The 24914-nt window shown below is 37.7% G+C and overlaps 2 protein-coding genes across 2 annotated transcripts; one reads left to right on the top strand and one right to left on the bottom strand.

Moving 5' to 3' along the window:
* Positions 1-2551: 2551 nt before the first annotated feature.
* LOC6618292 lies at positions 2552-8567 on the bottom strand. The gene is made up of 3 exons (XM_002042529.2): positions 7947-8567; positions 4243-4444; positions 2552-3048 (listed from the first exon to the last, which is right to left on the bottom strand). The coding sequence occupies exons 1-3, from the start codon at positions 8176-8178 to the stop codon at positions 2862-2864; spliced, it is 621 nt and encodes a 206-aa protein (XP_002042565.2). The 5' UTR covers positions 8179-8567; the 3' UTR covers positions 2552-2861.
* A 6606-nt stretch (positions 8568-15173) lies between these two features.
* LOC6618291 (probable cytochrome P450 312a1) lies at positions 15174-17995 on the top strand. Its single transcript, XM_002042528.2, has 3 exons — positions 15174-16419; positions 16732-17291; positions 17345-17995. Exons 1-3 carry the CDS (start codon positions 15791-15793, stop codon positions 17686-17688), a joined length of 1533 nt encoding a protein of 510 aa, XP_002042564.1. The 5' UTR covers positions 15174-15790; the 3' UTR covers positions 17689-17995.
* The last annotated feature ends 6919 nt before the right edge of the window (positions 17996-24914 follow it).

Genomic DNA, 24914 nt, shown 5'->3' with positions numbered 1-24914 from the left:
ATTTAGCCAGATTATATATATTAGGTTTTAAAATTGGGAATTTAAATTAGGGATTAATGAACGAATTTGTTGTAGGTGCGGGGAAAAGTATAGGTTGATATTTGGTCCGTAATTATTTTAAATCTATTAATACTTAAGCTATTTTACTCAATAAAAAATTGAACTAGTTCCAATAATAATCGGGCACATCTAACACCGCTTAGCCAATGCCACCATTCACAATTTGAATTGTTGGCCCAGTTAATTATCAGCATTGAAGTTAGCTGAATGCCTATGCTCGTGTTTGCAAATTCGGTTATCAATCGGTGGCATGGAGCACGTGCCTTTGACCAGGTTAACAAACCAGAGAAAAGTGAAGTAAGGAAATCAAATCAGCATCGAGGAAATCCACATTGAATAACTGTGCAAATGCAAAGAGGCCTCCAGGAATAAGAATAATTTACTGGAGGCAATCGTCCAGCGAAGAGTGGTTCAATCAGTCAGTTGGCCAAGTAGCCGGGACCCGTTTGAAAGCACTACTGCCAGATCACGTAGCCGTCGCCGGAGTTACGCAATCGTAACCCAATCCACAGTAAACACTCGCAAGCGGCACTTGGATTGTAAACGCTCCAACTACCGCTACGGAAAATGTGATTTTCCCTCGTAACAGATGCAAAGTTTGCCTTACATTTGTGCACATCTAACGTACATTTGATTTTCTACGCGGTTATGATATTTCTTGATGTGCAGCAGGAAAGTAGGTTGGGAAATGCAACTTTTGTAGTTGGAAGTGTTCGAGTTTTTCCAGTTTTGCCGAAATGGTGAATCGACACTCTTTCTTTGCACATCTTAGTACCAATGGCAACCAAAGATATTTCTATGTAAAAAAAGTGAAATATTAAAAATAATTATTATTTATTAAATAGGTATAGGAAAAACGTTAAATCCTGCAATTTGCGTATCCTTTATTTTCTTAAATTTTTATTTGTATTACAAATAGTATTTACTTTTTGTATTATATGTGTATTAAAATGCATATTTTCTAAAAGATTATTTTACGATTTTATATTGGATGTACCATAGAGTATTAAAACTTCGTTTGTGAACAGCTAGTGCCAAAAGTTTGCTTTCATTTTCGGTGCGCCAAGTATGCGGAAATTATGAAAAGAAAGAAATAAACCAGCCGCTGACAGAAGTCTGGGACAATGCAATTGCACCTGGTGCACCAGCTCCTCCCATAATCCAAGCCACCCCTCTGATGGATTGCATAAGCCAAACAACTTGTCAAACGTCGGGCCAAAAGCAGAAATAGAGCCGGGTTCAAGCCAAACATGAAATTTGGGCCAAGCCAAACAATGAAAGTTGCGCACTGAAACACGCAACTAGCGTAACAACAAAAATGTTGAAACAGTTAAACAAATCTGACCTAATTTCTGTTTGATATTACGAATTTGTTGACTCTTATTGTTTTACTCCTTGTGCAATTTCTGACCAAATTTGTTGCCAAAATGAGCGCGTATGTAATTGGAATTTCAATTAGGAATCGATTTTCAATTCGTTTTTTCACTCCCACCGTGGTTTCGTTTATTTATTGCCTCGTGTCACTGACTGATTTATGAATAATCGAAAAATCTAAAAATAATTTCTTGTTTTTGTTTACTTTCTAGAGTTTTTTTAATTCAGCCATCAATATGTTTGTCATAATTCGCCAATTTCACCGGAATGGTCCACATTCGTTTTTTTTCTGGAATTTTGTGCTGTGAATAAATAATTGGTCAGAGAAACAATTGTAAACAAAGCGAAATATATTCTAATTTTTTTGCACAATGCCATTTAGGTAATCGAATTTGCATATAAAGTGTGCACTTAAATGTTCAGCTTTGTTTTAAGCTTATATTTCGTTCAAGGTGTGTGGTAAACATTTATAGCTGCGCCTGAAAGTATGCGCTAAAAACCTTAGTTTTAAAAGTAATCAACCCAAAAGTTAATTATTTTGAACTATCTACAAATAATAATGTGTAACTATTGACTGATTTTTACTTACCTTATAGATTTAGGCAATAAACCATCTTAAAACCAATATCTAACTAAAACTTCAGCTTGGGATAAATAAATGCATTTCGAAATGCAGTTTTATGACAAACTGGATGTAATAGTAATCGTATCACCCAAAAATTCATTGAATAGGTTTTTAATCAGCTTACTTTATTTTTATTTCTGCCATACTTATTGCAAAAAATGCACGCAGTTATATTAATCAACATATTTCTAAACATGGATTTCCCATCTGATTTGGCATGCGAAGTACCGCTTTAAGTCACAATATGCTAGGCCAATTAAACTCCACCCAGTCAAACGAGAAATCTCCAATAGTAGATGGCCACATTTGATGACGGAGGCAACCTTCCATTGCATAACAATTTCTAAAAATAAGATTTCATTGCCAGCAAGTTGATATCGCTTCCTAGCAATTACGACGAATCTCGCACACCTATGAACTTGGTAGCCCGAATAAAAAGTGTTAGCTTTTATCGAAGTCATTTCACAAATTAAGATGGATGAAGGCAGACAATTGGGGAGTTTGGACACCAGAGTGTAATTTATTAACAATTACAGGAGCATCCAACTAACGACTAGGCGTAACGCTAAATCGGATCGTGACTAGTCACATGTACTATGTGTAATTACAAGCTACATAGGTCTTGTAGCCCAGAAGATACAGATACAAGAGGTTACAGTTCTACAGTCACTTCAGTCAAGTCGGGACTTAGGTCTAATTTACAAGATAATTTACAAGGTAAGCTTATCGAACGGTGAAGACATATGGTACAAAAGATAAGGGGGCCTCCTACATTCTAATACTTAAGGTGCGGATCCAGTGGCTAGACCCTCACTTTGTAGCTGAGCTTCATCAGCTTCTTGGAGCTGATCGGGCAATTTGGCCAGAGATTGGCGCATCCCATCGGTCCGCTGAGATTGTCGCCAGTGTGACGCATGAGTTCGCCCATGTGGGCCGCGAAATACCATTTGCTGGGCGGCATGTTCATAATCCAGGGCATTGTTGGAGATCTGCAAATAATGGGCACATTAGACGGAAGTTTCTCTGCAGCCGAGACACAACTGAGCAAATGTTAAATATTATAATAAGCCATTATCATTTCACGCTTCGCTTGACGGTGCGCTCGAAGTTTGTTCAAGTTTCGCTTTCAGTAGTTTTTCGTACATCTAGATTCTAGAATGCCTCAGCCATTCACCTTGCTGTTGACTTAGTCGACTCTACATACATAGCTACGCTGGCCTGACTTTTACATTAGCTTCGCCTCACCTTCGTCTCAAGTGCGAGGTTACAGCTGAAGTTGAGGTAGGTTACGACTGCTGATCCATGGGCTTAGCCGGGCTCAAATATTTGCCGCATTTAGCTAACCCAATTGGCGCTTTTGTTTCCCTAAGTGCTGCACTTTGCTCGTGTACTGAGTCACCCGCCGTATAAATAATTGTGCTGTGCAGCAGCGTTAATAGAAATTTAATGGATTGCATTCGTAGAATACTAAACTCAAACCCTTTCAAACCAGTTTGGAAACTTTCGTAATCGCTTAGCATGCAAATGTTTGGTAGATCAGCTCGAACTGGTTCTACTTGTTGCACTTAACGGACAATTAATTAAAATAATATATACATGGATAGGCATAGAATCTACAGATATTATTGGTATTTCAAAGAAACAATCTTTAAGTAGAAGAATACCACCACAGGCCTGGCTTAAATAAATATATAGATATATTTAAACGATCTAATTTTAATTTATATATCTGGAAAGCTCCAAAAAAGTGCTGCCACCTTTAACTTCTTAAACCTTTCTAAACAAGCTGCAGTATTTATTAAAACTAATATTATTTTATGCTAATGCTTTTATATACTTTGTGCAAGTCATCACAAACCAGTTTCAATAACATCTTAAAACATCCATAAATTCATGTGTTTGCTGACATTTCAGTTTGTTGTGTTTGCTTATTTATTTGCTGGCTTAGAAACAGTTAATCAACTTAAAAAATGCATATAAACGCGTTTAATACTGGGAAAGCCATTTAAGTATTACCAGAAAATTAGCAAACTCATCAACTTCCCTTTTTCACAATTCCTGCCAAATTGAATATTTAAACTTTACTTTATGTACCATATCTTTGTTTTATTCATTACTTGCTCACATTTTTTCCAATTAAATATAAAGCTTTTTGAGATTTCCCTCAGTGTGTTTCCACTCACCTGATCAGTCTTAGCAGTTCCCGCTCCTTTTCGCTGAGCTGGTAATCCGGCTTGGAGGCCAGTTCGCAGAGCATCTTGGGCAGACATGATTCCTTGATGGTGTCCGTGAGTTGGGACTTGGTCTTCAGACTAGCCCCAGTAACCACTGCCATTCCAGGCTTGAGGGATTGAGCTGCTGCTGAGAGTTCATTGAAATCGTGCTCTACAAAATAAAAAAAAAAAATAAAAACAATTAAGTCAGGTATTTAGGTGTATTAATCAGGGGGCTGGCCCCATCCGATTTGGCATTTGGGTTTTTGTTTTACTCGCTGGCGCTCATTTGCATAGCAAACTGCTTTCAAATTAAGATTTGAGATTTCGGGAACTGCGCACAACATCGTTAGGAAATATACTGGGGCCAGATCGGAGACCCCAACTCCAAGGTCGCCAAATCTGAGGCTAAAACCAAACAATGACTAATAGATGGCTTAAGACTGTAGCTTAGAACATTTTGTCAACAAAAGGTAAGAAATTGTGAACAATTGAGCAAATATGCAGGTGGGCAAATATGTATGGGTAGAAATTGAGAGTGTGGAAAGCGTACAAACAAAGCGAGTATCTGTTTTATTTTTTTTTATCGAGTGCACAGCGGTGAGTAAGCCAAATATTTATTTGGCTATATGGAGTCGGTCATCTGTTGAGAATACATCTCCAACACTTTATAAACGATTCCTATGCCCCGAACAAGGCCAAGTCAATGCGTTGAACTTTACTTTGCATATTTGTTTAGTCATTCAACGCTCAGTTTTATTAATTATGGTCTTCAGTCGAATAGTCATTATGCTGCTACCAACTAAGGTTTTGTCGGATTTGAACTTTGAATGCGGAACCGATGCAAGCCCTATTGAGGTGTAAAAATTAAAATTCAATCTGTTTCGTATTAAAAACGTGTTAGTGAAAATTTGGCTTCGAAAAAATGCAGTCAGACATAAATTAGCTGGATAAATAGATATATTTCTTATAATAATAAATTCTCTTTTTAATGTTTTTGAATGAAAACATATTTACTTTACAGGTTTAAAGTCATATGTTATTTTCAAGAACATAAAATGCATATTTTAAACTACTGATTATTAAATACTTTGGAATTCTTGTAGTCCGTTAAACTACGATCTTTTAAAATGCTACAAATTCAGATTATTCAGCGCTACCACAGATATATAAAGTCAATTAAGGTGTCTCTTCGGTGGAATCGATTTGCTTTCCAAGTGCACGTAATTGAATGGAAATAAATGCGAATTGAAGTGCTAGCTCGACATGTTTATCACGCACTGCATTCATCAGCTAAAGGTTGCAGCAAAGTGTTTTTCATTCTTTTTTATATTTTGTTTGTGGCCAAGAGCGTAGAAAGACGTGGAAAGAAACCAAATTGTCAATTCAGATAATTTCCACCGGCTATGGCTCGTGATACATCTTGAATAGCATTTACAAGCGATTAACGTTCAAACACTTAAAGATCATAGATATGAACTCACTCTCCGTTTCCGCTGAACTCAACTACTAGCTCAAACAACTTCTTCAGTTGGAATGGATTACGTCTGGAAGCGGAACCGGTTGTGATCGGACATATGGCAGAATATTTCCCAAGCCCATGCCAGCGATTTGGCTTAGTTCGATAAATTAAATGTCACAAACAAGTCAAGTTTTCATCACTTCCTGTTCGAGTGAGCAAGCTAGAATACTGAACTTAGCGTAGAAATATTCACTTTGTCTAGACACCGACTATGAAACTGGAATATTGAGAGAAAACCCTATTCTTAGGCCAACTTTTGGACTTGGCCCACGCTAATGAACTGCTGCTCTCTGGGAAAGTTGCGATGCAATTTAATGCCCTCTTTCGACATGCAAAGCGAAAACTCGTTGCTCGCTTGGAGTTTTATTACGTCAAGTTTAATTGCCTGGCATTTTTCCACTTTCACTGCAAGAAACACAAAAGAAATGCCAACTTCCAATGAACTGTGAAGTGGTTTGGCTTAATTAGTATATTATACTATACAAATTTGGAAAATGGAATCAACTTCACTTAAACCAGAGGTCTCAACTTGAAGCCACCTTGAATTTACAGCTTAAGCTTTCTATACCATGTGTTATAGAACGTATACCAATATATATTATCAGAAAACAGACCTTGAAACCTTTAATCCATATTTGTTTAAACGAACGAAAGCTAATGTATTTTAATGCAGTGTCAATTTAAATGTCTAGTCAATCCATCATAATGTGAAGTTCATATACACTGAACCCTGGACTTTCCTTTGATTTCATTAAAGTTTTATTGTTTCTACACACATTCGTTTGAGTATCTTTTCCGGTTTCTTTTGTTTGACTTTGGTTGTGCAATGCCCAAATGTTATGTCATACGGATAGGGCTCGATATTGTGTATGCAAATCAACGAGAAAGTGTCGGGCCGATTCGAATATTCGATTCACCTTTGAGAGCTCTTTAACGATCGGTTTGAACATGAACTTCGGCTGTGATGAATAGTTTGAATAATTTTCAGACTTTTGTGCAAAAATGTAATATGCCCAGTTTTAGCTAAATTTAATCCTAAAGCCAGGCATATTACATTTATTTAAGCAGCAAATACTGTTCATGTTTTCAGCAATTCAAATGAAGTGCTGAAGTAATGAAGTCACTTTCCTTAAAAGCTAGGTCATAAAAATCGTAATGACTTTTTTGTAGTTTGTGGAAACTATTTTGCCGTCTGGTGTATCTGTTTATTATGCTATACAGTTTTAAGCTATAGGAAATGTTTGGGCACTTAAATTGTCAAACCATTTTCTAGAAAAGTTTTGTTCAATATACCAAGAAATGTGTTCTATTCTCATCATATTAACCGCATCATTAGAAGTTAATGTAGTTCTCTTTAACAAAGTGCGCACCGCAAAGTACAAATTTCTTTTGTGTTCAAAACGTAATTAAGGAATGTATTCTAAATGCTAGATATATTTAATTTGTTCATGAACGCATTAAGCCTCTAATGTATTTTTTAATCGACTTCAATAACTTTTCAGAGCTCAGCTTCGCGTGTGTAATAAACAATCGTACATTAGTCTCCCCTCGCTCAGTTCCGGTTTTCACCTACCAGGCCTCCAACAAAAAGCGTTATTAAACATTTAAGCCCGAATCGAGGCTTACACGTGCCACCAGCATTGTATAAGTAAGCCATTATTTATAAAGCGAAATTAACCTTGATAAGCCCACATATTTACATTCGACAAGTGTGCGAGATATAAGCTCTAAAAATATTTTTCGTTTAATATAACACTTTTAAGTAATTTGTTTAATATACAGAGTAATGAATATGAAGCATCCAACTATTCTAGTAGGTAAAATTTAACAATGTAATTGCAAGTGTAAAGATATATTACATTTCAAATATTTAACGTGACATTTTTTTATATTTGTAAAGTATGTATAAATGTGATTTTTCCGAGTTGGAATAAAAGTTACATTTTATAAGTATATACATAAATCTATTGAATTTTTAAATTTTACGTTTTAAGTATTTACTATTTGGGCCCCGAAAAAAAGAATTAAACGTGTTTTTTGGATCCCAAAATAATTTGGCAATGGCAACACAAGCGAGTAAAACATTTCGTCATTGTAATATGGCAAAATAAAAAAACACCAAAAACAAGACGGGATGGTTGGCAAAACTAACCTTCAGTTATGTCGATTTCGGCATTTTTGGTCTGGAACTTGCTGGCCGCTGCAGCCGCCGGACCCGTTGGGGCACCTCCCGGCACCGCTCCGCCCGCCGATGGCACCGAGTGCGGATTGGGGTGGTTGGACTTCATGCCGCCGCCGTATCCAAAAAGATCGCCCACAAGAAGCAGCGAGACGATAAAGAAGATCATGAGGCGACAACGCCAGGCGGTGTCAATGAGAGCCATAATATAAAACTGTATCAATTCACACGCGTTTCACAACTTTAAACTTTCGTGATTTTTTTCTTTCAAATGTATGATCTCTGCTTTGGTTTGTTAGCACCTGGGTTTTGAAACTATTTTCAATGGCAAGCCGACGAGCAAGAAAATGGAAAGTTGGGGGGGAAAACGAAAGTAGTTTCCTAATCGCTTCACGAAAACGTTTTCAAATTGTTGCTGACGAACATGCAAAGAGCGGCAATTAAATTTGGCATTCAAGCGCACATAACTCGTTAGTAACTGTAAAACCAAAATACAGATACTGGTAACACACGCGAAAGCCACAGGTCCTAAGATAAAGCGACGATATGAAGCGTTACGTCCGATTCGGCCAAAAGTTGCGATGCCACTGAACTGAAGCGGGTCCAAGATATAGCACTAAAGCTGGGCCCAAACGATCAGCTGGTCGGGAGAGGGAGCGCAAAGATCCGGAGAGCCGGATCAAGCAATGCTTAGGCTCAGGTACAGCTGTTACTCAGAGAGGCTCTCGAAAATGCTCAGAGAAATGGAAACATATCGGAGAGGAGTACCTGCCTGTTCGCAGATGTTTAGCACCCACTGTACCGTATTCGCTCGTGTTAATTGTCTACGGGCAGTCGCAACCACAGCTGTCCATCATTTGCTGAAAAAAAGGTTTGATTAAGCGCACAAGTCACTTACTTGCTCACGTACTAACATAGTTACATATACTAAGGTGGGCTCACAGGTTCGATTACCCGACCGTGCTAATGACCCCAGATGGGGAATTATGGCCAACTTAGTTTGGCGAACTGGGTAATGAAATTCCTCGAGTTGCTGGAGGGAAAATACCGAAAGATACAATCCTCCACGTGCGGGTTTTGTAAATTGAAAAAAGTTAAAAAGTTACCCATATAACAAAAGAGGATATGTCGCTTTTATTTTAAAAAAATTTAAAAGATTTTCATAAGATCTGTTTTATTACCATAATTCTGAAAAATAGTGTCCTTTAAATAATTTTATTTATTTTAAATTTAAGTTCACTTTAAACATATATAGTTAATATTATTTTTGGCCGTGAAAAAGCGTTTTCTTACTTGAAACATTTGCTGATACCTCTCATATTTCCATACAAAAGTATGCACAGCATGTTTTCATTTATAATTAGACGACTATGACTCTTTTATATTTTTGGGGATTGTCAAGTACTTTAGGTACATTCAAAAATTGTATGTGCATATGTTTTTCGAAGAAATATAATAATCAAGAATTTGGTGGGCATAATAGGCAGTCGAAAATCCCACGAATAACCAACCATAAAAGCCAAATTCTTTACTAATGGACTGGTAAAGTCAGTCGCGTGCCCGTCACGTAGGCCACTTAGTGGACCTGTAAAAATTTCGGGGCTTCCTCTGATTTTATTGATTTGCAACGCCCAGGACAGCTGCAAATTGAGTGCTTATCGAACAGGTAGAAATGTCATCGGGTGGCTGACAGATTTATGATTGCGCTCACGATGCAACGCAGTAAACACATTACATATAATATGTAAAAAAAAAGCCCAACTGACCCTGCCGACTTTCAGTATATGTCAGGCAGCCAAATGTTGCAATGGCCAAAAAAAGGAGCCGCCGAATGGAAAGAGACTTTTTGGCCAAGAAACTTAAGCAACCGGACTGCAAGTTGAATGCGATAAATGTGCAATCGGAACGTGACTTAGCCGTGGCCAACAATCACCCAAAAAAACACGATAAAAACCAACACCGAAACGTACTCAAATTAAAGGTAACAACAAGAACAGCGACAACTTTTTCCCCAGCTTAACTTGGCCAAATTGCAGTCAAGCGCAGTGCAACCGTCGAGAAGTCGAGGCAACTGCCACTGCTAACTGCAAATCTTGAGGTTGACCAACTACCCAAAACTAATTGCCAAGTGAGAACGAAAGAGGGCCCACTGACCAAAATTATTTTATGTATATATAACCAAAAAGTTATCACATTAATTACACAAAAGCAATACTTTGAAAAATAAAAATATTATTTTAAAAAAAATTATAAAATATTAAAAAATTAAAATGAAAAATTATGGTAAAAGACGATTACAAAAAGATTGTAACTTAATAACACTACTCTTTAGAGATTTCAGGCCCAGTTTGTTCCTAGTGCAACACCAAAAAATGGAGCTACCAAGTCGAGGCTTCAAGTAAGGGGTATTTGAGAGTTTTCTGTGCCACTGGGAACTCCGCTCAGAACAGCTGCAAAAAGTATTCACCCCGCTCTGACTTCGGCTCCCAGAATTCATTTGTTTTGCTTGCCTTCAAATTGCAGTTGCCGCTGTCCTTCAGTTGCAACGACGCCCTGTCCAAAAAACAACACAATTAAATGAAATGCGGTTGGTAGACTATTGTATACCCTAATAACGTTAACGCAAAGTAAAGTGAAAGCTTAATAAAATAACATAAAAAATTAATTTATGCTTAAAAACCTTAAAAACTATTCAGAAAATAGTGTTATAAAGTAATATAATGCAATTTGCGTATTTCTTCGTAGACAACAACGATTCTTACAAGTCATCAGCTTTACTATCAAGAAGAGTATGTGGAACGAAATACGTACATAAGTAAGTACTCGTTTATAAAAAACAGTTTGCACCTCGAAGGTTAAACATCGAAAACCCCATACAAGACCGACGTGGAGAGAGAGAAAAAAAGACTTCATCACTGGCGGGGCAGCCAAGCATGGGGCTTAAAAAAAGGTAATTTAAAATTATTATTTTACTTCATTAATGCCGCCAAACACCTTTGGGTCTGATGGGCCGATTAAGTTTAAGGTTTCTTTGGCCAAATGCGAAATGTTGGCACATCATTTTGATCGGGATAAAAGTCAAGATTGAATTGTTCGAGCCTTAGTACCGTATGTGAATTTAGTCGAGCTAAACGGGTTTTGAGAATGGTTTGTGCAACTTAAAACTTCAAAATTATTGCGTAGTTTTGGTTATTTTATTTTAATAAAACGAGTTGGGGATTACACGCATATTCTGAGTTCTTTTTCTTTCGATTATTCTAAGATTGACATATTTTCACCTAGTTAAACCAAACAGATATTTATGAATAGGAACATATAGAGACTAGTTCTTATTAGAGCGCAACTCAAATCTGGTTCACTGCTGTACTGACAATGAAGATACAACAATAGCTTTTATGAAAGTTGATTGAATCGATCAGCTTATGGTTTGGAGACTTCAATTTCGTATTTATTTATAACTTCGTCATCCTAGGAATTGTTTAAAGAATAATAGCCATTGAAAAATAATAAATATAAATGCAAGTAGATAAATATAAAACTTATTGATTACCAAAGAAAACAATGTGCTTTCAAGGCTTATGTATTGTTATATATGTATACTATTTTATTGACTTTGAAGAGCCAGAGTGATTTAATTGAATCAACATTCGCTAATGAAAGACATTTAATTCCCCGAGCTTAATGAAGCCTTAGATTGGGCTGTCAATTAAATTAAGTTGAAGCAATAAATACGCACGTAACACCAACCGATTGAAGATCCCAACCCTGTCAGAGAAACGGAAACGGAAGCAGCCGTCGAGTCTCGTTTTTAACTTCCTCAGGATGGGCGGTCTCGGCTGAAGCCGCCTCAAACGCCTCGAAAAAATGAACGCAGACCGCAGGAGCAGGAGCGGAAGTGAAAGACACCGCCCGCGGCTTCCATTTACAGCCCGCCTAATTTATGCTAAACGCGTCGCGTCTTTGCATTTAATTGTGAAATTAAATTTGATGCGATTAATGTTGACACAACATGCGATTAGTGCGCGAATTCTACACTGTAAAATACAATTAATTTTGGTGGCATTTTGCAAGGAAATTAAACGAATCATATCTGTTTATCTTATATAATACATATAAATTATTATTCGTTTATATGTATAATTATATTTAGTTGTAGTACTATTCCCTGTGCTTAAATACATTTCGCAAAATACTTTTCTTACATATTAACAAAGCTTAACATTTTTTAAGGTGTAATCCTTCGCCAACTTGCGGTTGCCCTTTGGGCTTTGCTCGGCTCACCTTTGCTGAGAGATGGAGATACTGGCAGATATCTATTAGCCAATCGCCTCGCATTTGGCAAATTATCGTTGTTTATAATATGACAATATTGGATGGCAGCGACAGCGACATGGACAAGCCTTACATAAACAATAATTAAATGTAGCCAAATTAAATTTTACACAAAAGCAGAACACAAAGTGACAGCTGGGCGGTCCATTCCACGGCCTCCTGGCCCATCCAGCGCTCCCTCGTCCTCGACTTGGAAATGTCTGCATAATTATGTGGTGCACGTGGGTGGGTGGGAATGCCTCAGTTGAGAGTGGTCGAGGGCATGTGTGAGTGTCGTGGCTGATAATTTGCAGTTTAATTACAGAACACCGATGCCAACGAACAACAAGGATGAGGGGACGATCGAGTTCCCCAGCACTCTATAGTCAAATACTCTAGCCGCAAGTCTCTTATAAATAATAAAAAATATTTAAAATAGAATAAGCCAAGTGGATTCTGCATTTCCTATTTAAGTATGATAAGATTCGTGTTTTGAAGTACAAAATGTTATGAGGCTTGTGACCATATATAGTATATAGTATATACGAAAGCAAAGAGTACTCAACGCATGGCCAACACTTTGCTGCATAAATTCAAATTAGTTTGTACAGCCGCCCTATCCTAACTTCAAACCGACGAAACCCCTTTCTCGACTCACCTCCTTTCGTGGCCACGCATCACTTTTAATTTCGATGTGAGACAATGTTCTTGGTCCTGTCAGGTGCATAACTGCATTATGTCCTCATATGTGTGCACAGGCGTCCTGTTCGCGTGCGGAGGGGGATCCCTGTTTATTGGCGTCCATTAGATAAGGAATTTACGGGAACGCAATTGTTGGGCTTCGCCTCGACTTCAAAGGGTTATTGTCGTGCTTTGTCCAGTTAGTTCCGATTAGTGGCATTGAGTGGCATCCGCGATTATGCGGAGGCATTGAATTGAATTTGTATAGGCGCAAGGGGCATGAAATATATGAATGACATAGCACTATGTTTTTGAAATTTTAAAGTATTTATGTCAGTACTAGAATTTTAAGCTAATTTCAATTCTTATTATAACATCAACACAACTGCGTTAATGAACCTAAAGGTATGCTGCACATTTTTTTCTTTTCTTATGAGAACTAAAATACTTGCAACATACTAATGCTGCACAGCTCTAAACTAAATAGTAAATAAATACCGTTTATTTAATATTCGGAACTCAAGTAGTTGCTTAGTTCAATGCTAAGTATTTATTTCTTTAGTGAAACTAAGTTTAACGTACTTTTTATTAATAAGTTTGTAGTAAATAAACAATGGATAAAAGTTTGTTTACTCATTTGTTATACACACTTTCGTGATTACAGAAAGCTGAGCCTACTAAAATAATTTTAATTAAAATCATACGCATGTCATTCAATGTCCTCTTATTTAAATAAAAATTTCTGAAACGCCGGAAGAGAAGGGAACTGAAACATACAGATATGTATGTACACGAGTAGCGAAGTGAAGGATGAATTATTTTTGTATAAAATGTTGACCAGCGAATATTAATTGCACCCCAGGCCCATCCGCTTTAATTATAATTACTCTTGTTCTTTTATTGTGTATTTTGTCGGCTGATAACTTTTTTCGTGTTAATTAGTGTAAGCGTGGAGCAGGGGACCTACCTTAGTTATTGTACCTGTCACTATTTGTATATTTGAATTGAATGGCAGTTGGTCGAGAGGAAAACCAACAACACAAACTCCTGAAGAGTGTATTAAATGACAATCACAATAGAGTTCTCATAACTGTAGAGCGAATTTTAATGAATGTGTATTCTATGCGTAATAATGAAAATAAAACAGATATTATATAATTGACAAATATGACACACTGTTTATCCATTAATTGAAGGGAGTTAAAGCCAGTTAATCGTACAGTTTTATTTGTTCTTAGCTGATGACTCAGATAATTGTAATTTTTTTCAATTCAAAACTTTCATTCAATAAATATTCACTTCATGTTCGTTAACTGTATTTGTTGTGATATTTTTTATTGGCATATTTCCAAGTATTTATCTTTATTACCATTTTTGTGGTAGGAAACTGTTCAATATCCTGGTCCGCCTACTTCGTTATTCCCAGAAAAAGTTATTTCAGTAAGATAAATTCTTTTATATTTGTTTATACCATTTTAGGAAATTGAAATCACAATTTCTCACCACGTATACACATAACTGGGTGGGCTCAATAATTCGTCAAGTTTTATGAGCTTTATAAAATTAGTATGCAACTGACAAAAGTACAATCGAAATTATAATTCAGCAAATTAAACGAAAAGGTAATAGCCCGCAGCATCGATGAAATTGAAGTGTATTTGCTTGCGAATTTTAGCACGACGAATCTTGAGTTCAGAGATGTTACTACTTAGTTAGATGTAAAAAAAAACTCTAAAAGTTCAACTTTTACAATGGAAACAAGAGTCAATATATTCGTATTTTTGTTTTCTTGAAGTTTTGTTATACAATTGGTGACCGTGAAATATATACTAAAATGGTTTAGCTGCAATTTCCAATTACTTGATTATATGATCTTCATATTTAATCTAGTGATATTCTTAGTGGCTTATTAGTGGCTTATACTAAAACTTTAATGTTAAAAGTAGCAAATGCGTAATAGAAATTTCAAAATAATAGCGAAGATTTGAAGAACTTAACACTGCTTTCCTAGAGCATTGCGAATCCGACTTAGAAATCTACGATTACGATTCACAACGTATTGTTTACATCTACGATGCCCGATGTTAAGTACTTAAGCGACTGGGGGCGAGCAAAAAGAGTCACTTCAATTTCGCTTCCACATCGATTTGAATACGCTTATAATATACATATTGGGGTGTAAGAAATTCGTATAAATAAATATGCGCAGTGTTAATAACGCAGTCGACCCGTCAGTTGCTCTTAATCGCGGCGCTTTTGCACAATACTAAGCCAGTGCAGAATATTTAAGATCGTTTAGTTTGTGCACTCAAAAAAAAAGATGTTAATGTAAAAAGCAGGAAAAATAAATACAAATCAAATAAATCGACTTTACTACTGTAAATGACTGATATTATAAGAGTCAAATGATTTTATTCTATTACTATTCACCTTTTGACAGGTGTGTTCATGAATTGAAATAGAATGGTGTTAAAATAAAATACATAAAAAGCAAATCGAGTGCTAATTTTATTTGGCACTTTTATGTGATAATTAATCATGTAGACCGCACATAATATCAAATATAAAAAACAAATTAATAATCACATTTCACAGTAAATGACAGCTTGTGTGAAATATGTCGCTGTACACTATTTTTTAAATTAATACACTGTGCACCGATTCGGGTTTTTTTTTTCTTGTGTAAATTCGCTTGTTACCCAACTTTTATGACCCTTGGGTCCGGTGACCCTTTAGTAACCGTCTGATCTCTGCGTCTGTGTTCCGCTTAAAACGATTGATGCGACGCTGCAACGAGGCAGTTGCTCTTTAGAACGTCCGTCGCAATGTTCTGGCTCGGATTCGGATTGCTGTTGGTCGCGTTGTCCCTATACCTGCTATATGTCTTCGAGCGGCAGAGCAGGATCGACCGGCTCACCCACAATTGGCCAGCCCCACCGGCGCTGCCATTCATTGGCCATCTGCACATCCTAGCCAAATTGGTGGGCCCGCATCCACTTCGACGTGCCACCGAAATGATCGATCAACATCTGCACGATCACCGCGGAAAACTGTGGATGGGCACCAAGCTCTACCTCGTGGACTGCAATCCCAAGGATATACAGGCTCTGTGCAGTGCCCAGCAGCTGTTGCAGAAGACCAACGACTATCGGGTCTTCGAGAACTGGCTCTGCGAGGGCCTCTTCACCAGTGGATTCGAGAAGTGGTCCCATCGCCGGAAGATCGTAATGCCGGCCTTCAACTACACCATGATCAAACAGTTTGTGGCCGTCTTTGAGAAACAGTCGAGGATTCTTCTGACGAATGTCGCTAAATTTGCCGAGTCCGGGGATCAAATTGACTTCCTGCAACTGATCAGCTGCTTCACTTTGGACACTATTTGTGAAACGGCCCTCGGAGTCTCTGTGGGATCCCAGTCGAGCGCCAATTCGGACTACCTAGATGCTGTTAAATCGTAAGTAAACTACACGTGTAACATCTAACGTCCCTTGGAGACAACTTAGTTCGTTTTAAATCAGCAACTATGATGTGATGAATCATAAAATTTTCGCACATTAATTAAACAAAACAAACACTTGAGAAGATAAAAAAGACTCATCTAACACGCTTGTTCAATAAAAATTTCGTAACCCATGATAGATAGGTTTATTGTTTATTAGTCAGAGCTTTTTTATTAACTTACTTGGAAGCCGTAGAAAAATTGCAAGTTATAAGTTACATTATATAGGTTTTAAAATTGATATTATATATCTTCGTTTGCTTACAGAATCCTTGTGATCATCGATAAGCGACTGAAGAACATCTTCTACCGCAACTCGTTTATTTTCAAACGCACATCGCATTACAAGCGAGAGCAGGAGCTGATAAAAACGCTTCACGGATTCACAGAGGGCATTATCCAGAAACGTATTGATGAAATCAGCCAGGATGCGGAGAATCGCAACTACCAGAGTAATGATGCGGAATTGGACGGAGTGAAGCGGACCCTTTGCTTTCTGGACACCTTGCTATTGTCCAAGGGTCCCGATGGCAAACCTTTGACAGTCAAGGATATACGCGAGGAAGTGGACACCATCATATTTGGGGGCTTCGATCTCACGGCCACCACCCTCAACTTTTTCATGTATAACATGACTCTTCATCCGGAGCACCAGCAGCGATGCCGCGAGGAGGTGTGGTCGGTATGCGGCAAGGACAAAAGTGAACCCATCACCATAGAGCAGCTGCGCGAAATGGAGTTCCTGGAGGCGTGTATAAAGGAAACACTGCGGATGTATCCTTCAGGTCCACTCACTGCCAGAAAAGCCACAGCCAACTGCACAATCAGTAAGCACACATTATTTGTTCATAGTTATATACAAATATTTTAAACTTTCTAGATGACTTCTTCATACCGAAGGGTAGCGATGTAATCATTTCACCAATTTACATGGGGCGCTGCAAGGACTTCTTTCCGGAACCCATGGTCTTCAAGCCAGATCGCTGGGCGATTGGAGCGGAGCCCAAAATTGAGGCCACCACTTTTATACCCTTTATGGCGGGGGCGCGGAGTTGCATGGGCCAGCGGTATGCAATGGTCATGCTCAAAATGGTGCTAGCCCACCTGCTGAGGAACTTCCTCTTCGAGCCCCTTGGCGAGCGACAGGCGAAGTTGAAGCTCAACTTTGTGATCACCCTGCATACCGTTGAACCCTATCTATGTAGAGCTAAAGCTTTAGATTGAGGCTAGCCAACAGTTTTTCTCTTAGCCAATACGTTTGTCAATAAAGTTAGGTATTATTGTAGGTACATTCCGCTTTTTCTAGTCTCTTGTGTATTTTTTTTTGAATGGAATGCTGAACTCAGTTAAGCTGCTTCTGTACTGGCCAAAAGAGTACAGGTATTTCTATCTGTAAAGTATGCCTCATTTAATAATTCAATCAAACAGATAGCTAACTCTAATTTTATCAGGAATATCTTAAGAAAGTTTAATTTACGAATTATTTTCAAGAATAGACCGCTATCAATTCGTTTCACTTGGATCCTTTCAACGCGTTTAGTTTCATTGCGACGCACAACATTTCCGTTTTTAATGATATACTCGTATAAAAAAAAGAATTCTATACGATTTGAAGTATTTTTTGCTCATTGCCTGCTCATTTTTATGCGATTTAAGCAGGGCGCGTTCGTCTAGAAAATAATTTCTGGCTGGCGTGGATTTTTATTGTGGCAACCGAGCAGCGGAAAATCAACAAACATTTCCTGGCGCTGTAATAAATAAAAATGCATAAAGCAGCCACCAAACCGTCGCCAGTCAGTCACTCGGTCTGCCCGATCCTGCCACATCCTGCCTTATCCTGGGGAAAGTACACACACTCCCACTCCCGAATCCCCATTATCCGCCAGCATCATCATCGAATTCCGGTGCAAATTATGAGCGTTGCCTGCTTATTATTGCGGCAGCCACGGGGGCGCAGGATAAGGCGGAATATAAAATGCAATTTATTTAAATAAAAATCAAGTTTAATTCGCAGTGTCGTAAATTTTTCTTTTATTTTTTTATACTCTTCAGCTCGTCCCGGGCATTGAATTTCACGCTTTTGTTAACAAGCGCATAAAAGTTTGTTCTATCTGCCAACTGATACGATTCTGGCATTAAAGCCAGCAGAAGGGGTTTGATGACTGTTGAACTCAGTGGCTGATTGGTGGTGCGATTTTGGGGTGGGTTGATTCTCATATCATGGCCGACTGGTACATGGAAACGGAAACGATTTCAGCCAATTTCCCAGCATTCCAAATCGATTTCAATCAATGATAAAGAAATACATACTTATAGTTAGTAGAAGGTAGAAAACATACTGTAATTAAAAAATATTTTTAAAATGCCAAGTAAATTTTATTTCTAAATATACAACATACAATGCATTTAAATGTCCAAGTGCTTATCTGGTTAAATATAAATTGTCTTAAGTTAAATAATCAATATGCCAAATAAATGTCAAAGCACGACAAAATAAAAAGGTGAAAAAATTTTTATTTTTTACATAATTTAAATAATTTTCCCGCTAAACCGGATCTTAATTTTTGAAACCGGTAACTTTCGTTTTAAAATATATGTAAATAAAATAAAAAATGCTCGCTGACGTCAAAACCGAATAAATTTGTAAGTCAAAAAAATGAGTGCATTTGATGGTGCTCGCTTAATAACGTCCAGTTGAAATTTTATGACCACCCCCACCAGCTTAGCCCCGTTTAAAATCCATCTTGAAATTAAAATATGCGCCTAAGGAACATGTTCCCAAAACTTTGAGTGCTTGGCCAACATTTTACGATCGTTTTATTGGGCTTGCAATCGCGGGGAGGCTTTAACCCTTCTGTTGGCACCCGCCATAACTTAATTATCCGTATGAATCCTTGCAGGCTTTTATGGCGACCCAGCCCCGCGGCATTAATTATGATGAGTACTTGGTGTCTCTCCTTTTTAGTGTCAGCTGTCATATTTTTATCTATCTTAATTCGCAGATCTTCACGGTGGCTTTCTCGGGGTGTCGCCGCCCATTAAGGCGATATGGAATCCCAGGTCCGAATCCTAATCCCGGTCCAGACTTGACGCAATGTTTTATTGCTGCTGACTGGGCGCAGTTTTCATTTACACAATTTTTATGCCCAGCATCTGTACATCGGGCATAAGTTTATGATGGAGCATAATTCACGGCGTGGGCATCGTCAATGTTTAATGATCAAAAAGGCCCAAGGCGAAGGTTCTTAATTATAATAAATTCGGAAAGTATGGGGGTGTTTTGCATTACATATTTTATTTTTGACTGACTTGGAAATGTACTTCGCAAATTCCAGCCATTTCGATTTGGTATTATCTAATAGAAATAAATTTATTTATTATATTTGTATAAATAAGTGGAAAAATATATTGATTTTATTGATTTACTTAACTTTTGAGGGTCAAGGCTACTGTTAAGTACTGTTAAATTCATTTGTCGTCGTCAAGTCGAAAGTGGCTTTTACGACCAAATGTGGTTTTGCTTGCCGCTTTCCGGTTAATTCACAATTCTCATTGTTTCAAGTTAAGTAAACCAGTCGCCCCAAAATGTGAAAACAAATTAAACCCTCCGAATTGTGGTCGTTTGAGGTGAGCTATGGCCAAGTGATATGTGATGGGGCTTGGGGTTTGGGCTTTTGGGGTTTCATGCGTTGGGATGTGGTTTCCGATAAGATGGGTGGGATGGCGACTTTGAAGTAATCGGCCCCGGTGACATTGCCCTACGGCTAAGCCTCATTTGTGGTTAAATTGTGTCGCCGGTCGGCAGCTGAAAGTCGATTATGTCAATATTGTCCTAGGTTTACGACGGCCCCACGGCTAATGGCTAATGGATGGTGCCCATTTGCTTCTGGATCGCATCCGGGGTTTGAGAATGCATATTTGCGATAAGCTGCAAGTTTGCGGCCAACTTGGCCGCAGCTCATATGCTAATTAGTGTGGCATACTTTAAGGCGGCCCACCGATACGCATTAAATCGGAAAACTTTACGACGTGAAAAGGGGGCGGCTCCCAAACGCCCATATGCGAACAATACCGCTATAAACTTACTGTGGAAATGCATAAAAATGCGTTGGAATACATTTACGAATCGAATTACAAGCGAGTTGCGAAAAAAAGGGAAAGAAATAAAAGGAGTAGCTGTGCTACACATTAAAAACGCATAAAAATCGGCCAAATAAAACACTACAGCGGCCAAAATCGAATGGAAAAGCTATACATAAAGTGGCTATGAACATAAAAATCTGGATGGCGTTGCAGTTGGGCGGGGATGAGGAGATGGAGGCTTCAGCACAGAAACCAATTGAAGCAATCAATTAAAATTGATCAACGAAATTGAATCACGTGTTACAATTTTCCGCATCCACTTACATCGAGCATGTGAAAATGTAATAAAGTTACAATAAAATTCGAGACCATTAAATTGTCTTAAGCTGGAGATTTTGTACTTTAAAGTGCGTTTTTTTTCAAAATATCTTTCACTGCTAAACAAATCTATTTTGAATCTTGCTACATTTTTGATGTTTTTGTATGGTCCCTTAAAGTTTATAAACAATACTAAAGGAAGTTTTACCTTTCCATTATGACATCAGCAAATTCCGAAAGGGAATTCGCCAAATGCAAAGCAGAATCGCAACCGTTTTGCTAATGTAATTAACCAGTCTGCAAGTAAATGGACAAAGCAAGAAATTAGTAAGGAAATTGGGTAGAGAAAGAATGGTAATGGCTCGCCCAGAAAGGGGTAAGAAAATTACAAACTGTTGGTCCAAAATGTCAACTTAAACTTTTTATGCACCGCCGGGAAAAGAAAAAAAAGCTGAAAAACACAGCTGTCTTGGTCAGAAGGTGGCTAATTACACTGCACAGCAAACAACGAAATGAAGCAGAAAAAATGCGACTGCAAAGGAAAAATTAAATGCAGTCCCTTAGGGGGCGGAATTTGTTTTGGTGAAGACATTAAACAGAAGCCAAGCCAAGCCAACAGTGGGGAATTCCCGGCACGTAGGAGTCACAAAAAATAGTGATACAGAATTAATTAAAACAAAAATTGCTTAAGGAAATTGTATTTTATCTATATTATTGCAGATCCCGAGACAGGGGAAATTACGCAGCTTGTCAGCAGCACATGATGCGAAAACTCAAACCAGCCACAGAACAATAACAGAAAACAGAGAACACAACCCGGCAAACAGTTCGCCCATATTCAGTAAAGTTTTGTGTGTTTTGCATAAAGTTTTGTGGATCTGCAAGCCAAACATTTATACATGGCAGCCACTTGAATGTAACAAGCCAAAGTTCAAAGCTCAAACTTTTGCCCGCACTTCAAACACCGAAGTAGCAACAATGTTGAGCCCCATATCACGTTTCCACGGATGCATGTGGTGCATTGAGTGTGGTCAGGGTGGTTCAAGTTGGACAAACGAAAAGTTGTGTCCACATAAAAGCAAAGGTGCCAGTTCAGTTCCCAGAATGACAGGGAATGTTTTTCTCCATCGAGAAGTTGGAACCTATTAAATAACAATGCTGAGTAAACGATTGTCTATTTGAAACATACTTTAAGATAGGAAGTATTTGCATTACTTAATTTGTAATTTATATTGAGTGAACTTATCAGTTCAGTTGATATAGCCTAGGTAATGGAATCAAAAATATTAGGCCATATTTTGTAGAGCTACATTATAGAACTCAACATATGTCATCGATACCACTTATAAGAACAAGGCTTATATTTAATTTGTCTGCAAAAAGGGTGGATACCCCAAAAGAGTATTATTCAAATGGTAAATTACTAAAGAGTTGTCTAACAGACCGAAATTAATTTAATAGTGTCCAAATGTATACCACTTGGTAACCCTTTTATACAACCGCTAAGTGTTTCAGTTTTTAAGCCTATTAGACCTCTAATAAACCCTCGTTTGAAGATGAATAACATTTAAAAGTGAAATGTTAAAGAGTTGCCATTTTAATTACTCGCAGGGAAACGTACACAATTGCATAGAAAAGCCATTAGGGCTGAAAATATACCCCACTCTCAGTGGCAACAAATAAAGATACAAATAAAAATGCCAGACTCTGTCAGCCAGATTTCAAGCTCAACTAATGAGTGACCATGCATAAACAAAAAAATAGGAAACGAGGGGGAAAATGGGAATTCGGACTTAAGTTCATTGCCATGGACGAGCACCTTGAACTGGGAGACGCTTGAATGTCTCAAGTCAAGCGGCTCCCTCGGCCAACACTTATTTTAATGAGAAATTCTAATTTCACCAATAACACAAAAGACATCCTGCAAAAATGCACAAACAAAAAGGTAAATAAAGAAATGCGGCGAAAGATATTTCTGCCTGCTCTGCTTTTCCTGGCAAGGAGCTGTCCTGATTGCTTTTCGCCACTCGCCCGTGACGAAAACAAAAGAGGCCGCTGCTGTCTTTTCCCCTATCGAAATGGCGGAAAAGCCCCGAACGGAAAAAATACGAATTGCCTGCATAAAAATATCTTGAGTATTTGCTAGTCTGCAATTAAATGAGGGCCCGCTTCTCCGTTTCCCGAGCTTAGCAATAATAATTACAGTTTGGATGAGTTCGGGGTATATTGCTGAAGTGTTGCGGGGGCTAAAGTTCTTCTGATTCCGCTGAGGATGGGTGGTGATATGGGGGTTTTAGTAAGGAGATATCAAGTCAGCACTCTGAACTGCCAGTACGAAGAACATAAAGACCGTATTAAATTGACAAAAATGCAAAAAAGAAAATAAGTTATCAGCTTGTAAAAATCGCTTGAATAAATAAGGAAAAATATGAAATAGAAAGGTGTTAGGCCTTAAATTATAGAGAAAACACTCTACTCCACAATGTAATTTATTTTTAACAATCTTTTTAAATAGAGAAAACAGTCTACTGCAAAATGTGATTTATTTTTAACAATCCTTTTAAATATATAAAACACTCAACTGCAAAATGTGAGTTATTTTAAACATTCTTTTTAAACTTTTTAACTGAAAGAGTCGAAGGAAGTTTAATGATATAAATTTAACTTATACACCATACACCACAACGGAAGCAACATACATCGCAATGCAATGTGACCCCCGAAAAGGGTGAGATTTGGGTAGCCAACACACCCCCTCTCGAAATGTTCCGCAATAATGGAGCAGGATTTGGCCAAGTCGAATTACAGTTACAGTTAAGGTAACGGCAACGCATGGCAATGTACATAAAATGACACTGAGTGTCAGTTTCAATTAAACATGTTGACAGCTGTAAGGACACGGCCTGAACTCAGAGCCAAGACCAAATATTCACTCCCCCCATCTCGCAGAGATATGTTTGTCTATGTCTGGGGTGGATTCCTGGCCCTTGGCCATTTCGATTTTAATACAAGAAATTCCTGGCATTGTCGCCTCGCCATAAAGAAGTCGATGGGAATATATGACAACTTTATCGGGCCGAAAGAAGAATATTTGCTGAGATTTTCAGTTGGTTTTTAGACGATGGCGTTGTCTTATGGCTCTTTTAACACTACCCTAAGAAGTCGTCTGGTCACATCTGTGAACCTATTTACTATTCCCTTTTCTTGATCTTTAAAAAAAAATTGGAAAATATTATAGAAAGTGCATTAAAACCTATGATAAATATGTTGGTTATAATATTTAAATTTCTAAAAACTCTTAAGAATGAAGTTAAATCTCGTAATTTGTAAATAAAGTGCCTTGCCATATCGACCTTTTATATTTTAGGCATTTGCACGGAAATGGCTATCATTTTGTGACAGGAGCCAAAGAAACTCAATGCAGTTTTAAGTAATTTTATGTGTATTTGTTTTAATTTACATTCAAAATGAACGATAAGATTTTCTGGCCAATTTTCTGCCTTGTCCTCTGCATCTTGATGCATTGACAACTTGTCAAACATTCTAATATCCTGTACAGCTTGTGTTGTCCATGGTGTCGTGATGTGAGCATTATGGGGGAATTCGGTTTAATTAAACTGCGTTCATACATGTGCAAATACATCGATTTTGCTGTTTGCATATTAATTCCAGTAATTCTAATTGAAGACGGCAGAAATTACGAAAATTTCTCAGGTAATCTCAGAAGGGTGATGAACAAATGTCTATTAGAAATGGAAATGGTTGGACTGATAAAGAGGATTATTATATTGTTTCTGAGAAACTAAGAGGTTTTCATTTTATATTCATCATATTTTGTTTGATCTACTTTTTTCGTTTAAAGTTTTAAATATATTGTACTACTTTAATTTCAAAGGTGTAAGTGGACTCTTTAACCATTCCGAGCCCTCAAAAGCTTTTGAACGATTGATTTTAATTATTCAGATTTTAGTATTCCTTTCTCTACCCTCCCCAAAGTCATTTATTTTCTGAATCTTGAGGGTGGAAAGTTAAACCACTCGATGTCATTT

This window comes from Drosophila sechellia, chromosome 3L (assembly GCF_004382195.2).
Source record: "Drosophila sechellia strain sech25 chromosome 3L, ASM438219v1, whole genome shotgun sequence".
NCBI lineage: Eukaryota > Metazoa > Arthropoda > Insecta > Diptera > Drosophilidae > Drosophila > Drosophila sechellia.
The sequence above is the reverse complement of the archived record's forward strand: the minus strand, read 5'-3'. Positions and strand labels throughout refer to the sequence as shown.

What these genes read in the sequence shown, in the direction of transcription:
- LOC6618292 (XM_002042529.2), bottom strand. Translation starts at nt 8,178, where the DNA reads ATGGCTCTCATTGACACCGCCTGGCGTTGTCGCCTCATGATCTTCTTT. An exon ending in CGAAATCGACATAACTGAAG is followed by an intron (nt 4,445 to 7,946) that starts GTTAGTTTTGCC and finishes TTTATTTTGTAG; the next exon opens with AGCACGATTTCAATGAACTC. An exon ending in GAACTGCTAAGACTGATCAG is followed by an intron (nt 3,049 to 4,242) that starts GTGAGTGGAAAC and finishes CATTATTTGCAG; the next exon opens with ATCTCCAACAATGCCCTGGA.
- LOC6618291 (XM_002042528.2), top strand. Translation starts at nt 15,791, where the DNA reads ATGTTCTGGCTCGGATTCGGATTGCTGTTGGTCGCGTTGTCCCTATAC. An exon ending in TACCTAGATGCTGTTAAATC is followed by an intron (nt 16,420 to 16,731) that starts GTAAGTAAACTA and finishes GTTTGCTTACAG; the next exon opens with AATCCTTGTGATCATCGATA. An exon ending in CACAGCCAACTGCACAATCA is followed by an intron (nt 17,292 to 17,344) that starts GTAAGCACACAT and finishes TAAACTTTCTAG; the next exon opens with ATGACTTCTTCATACCGAAG.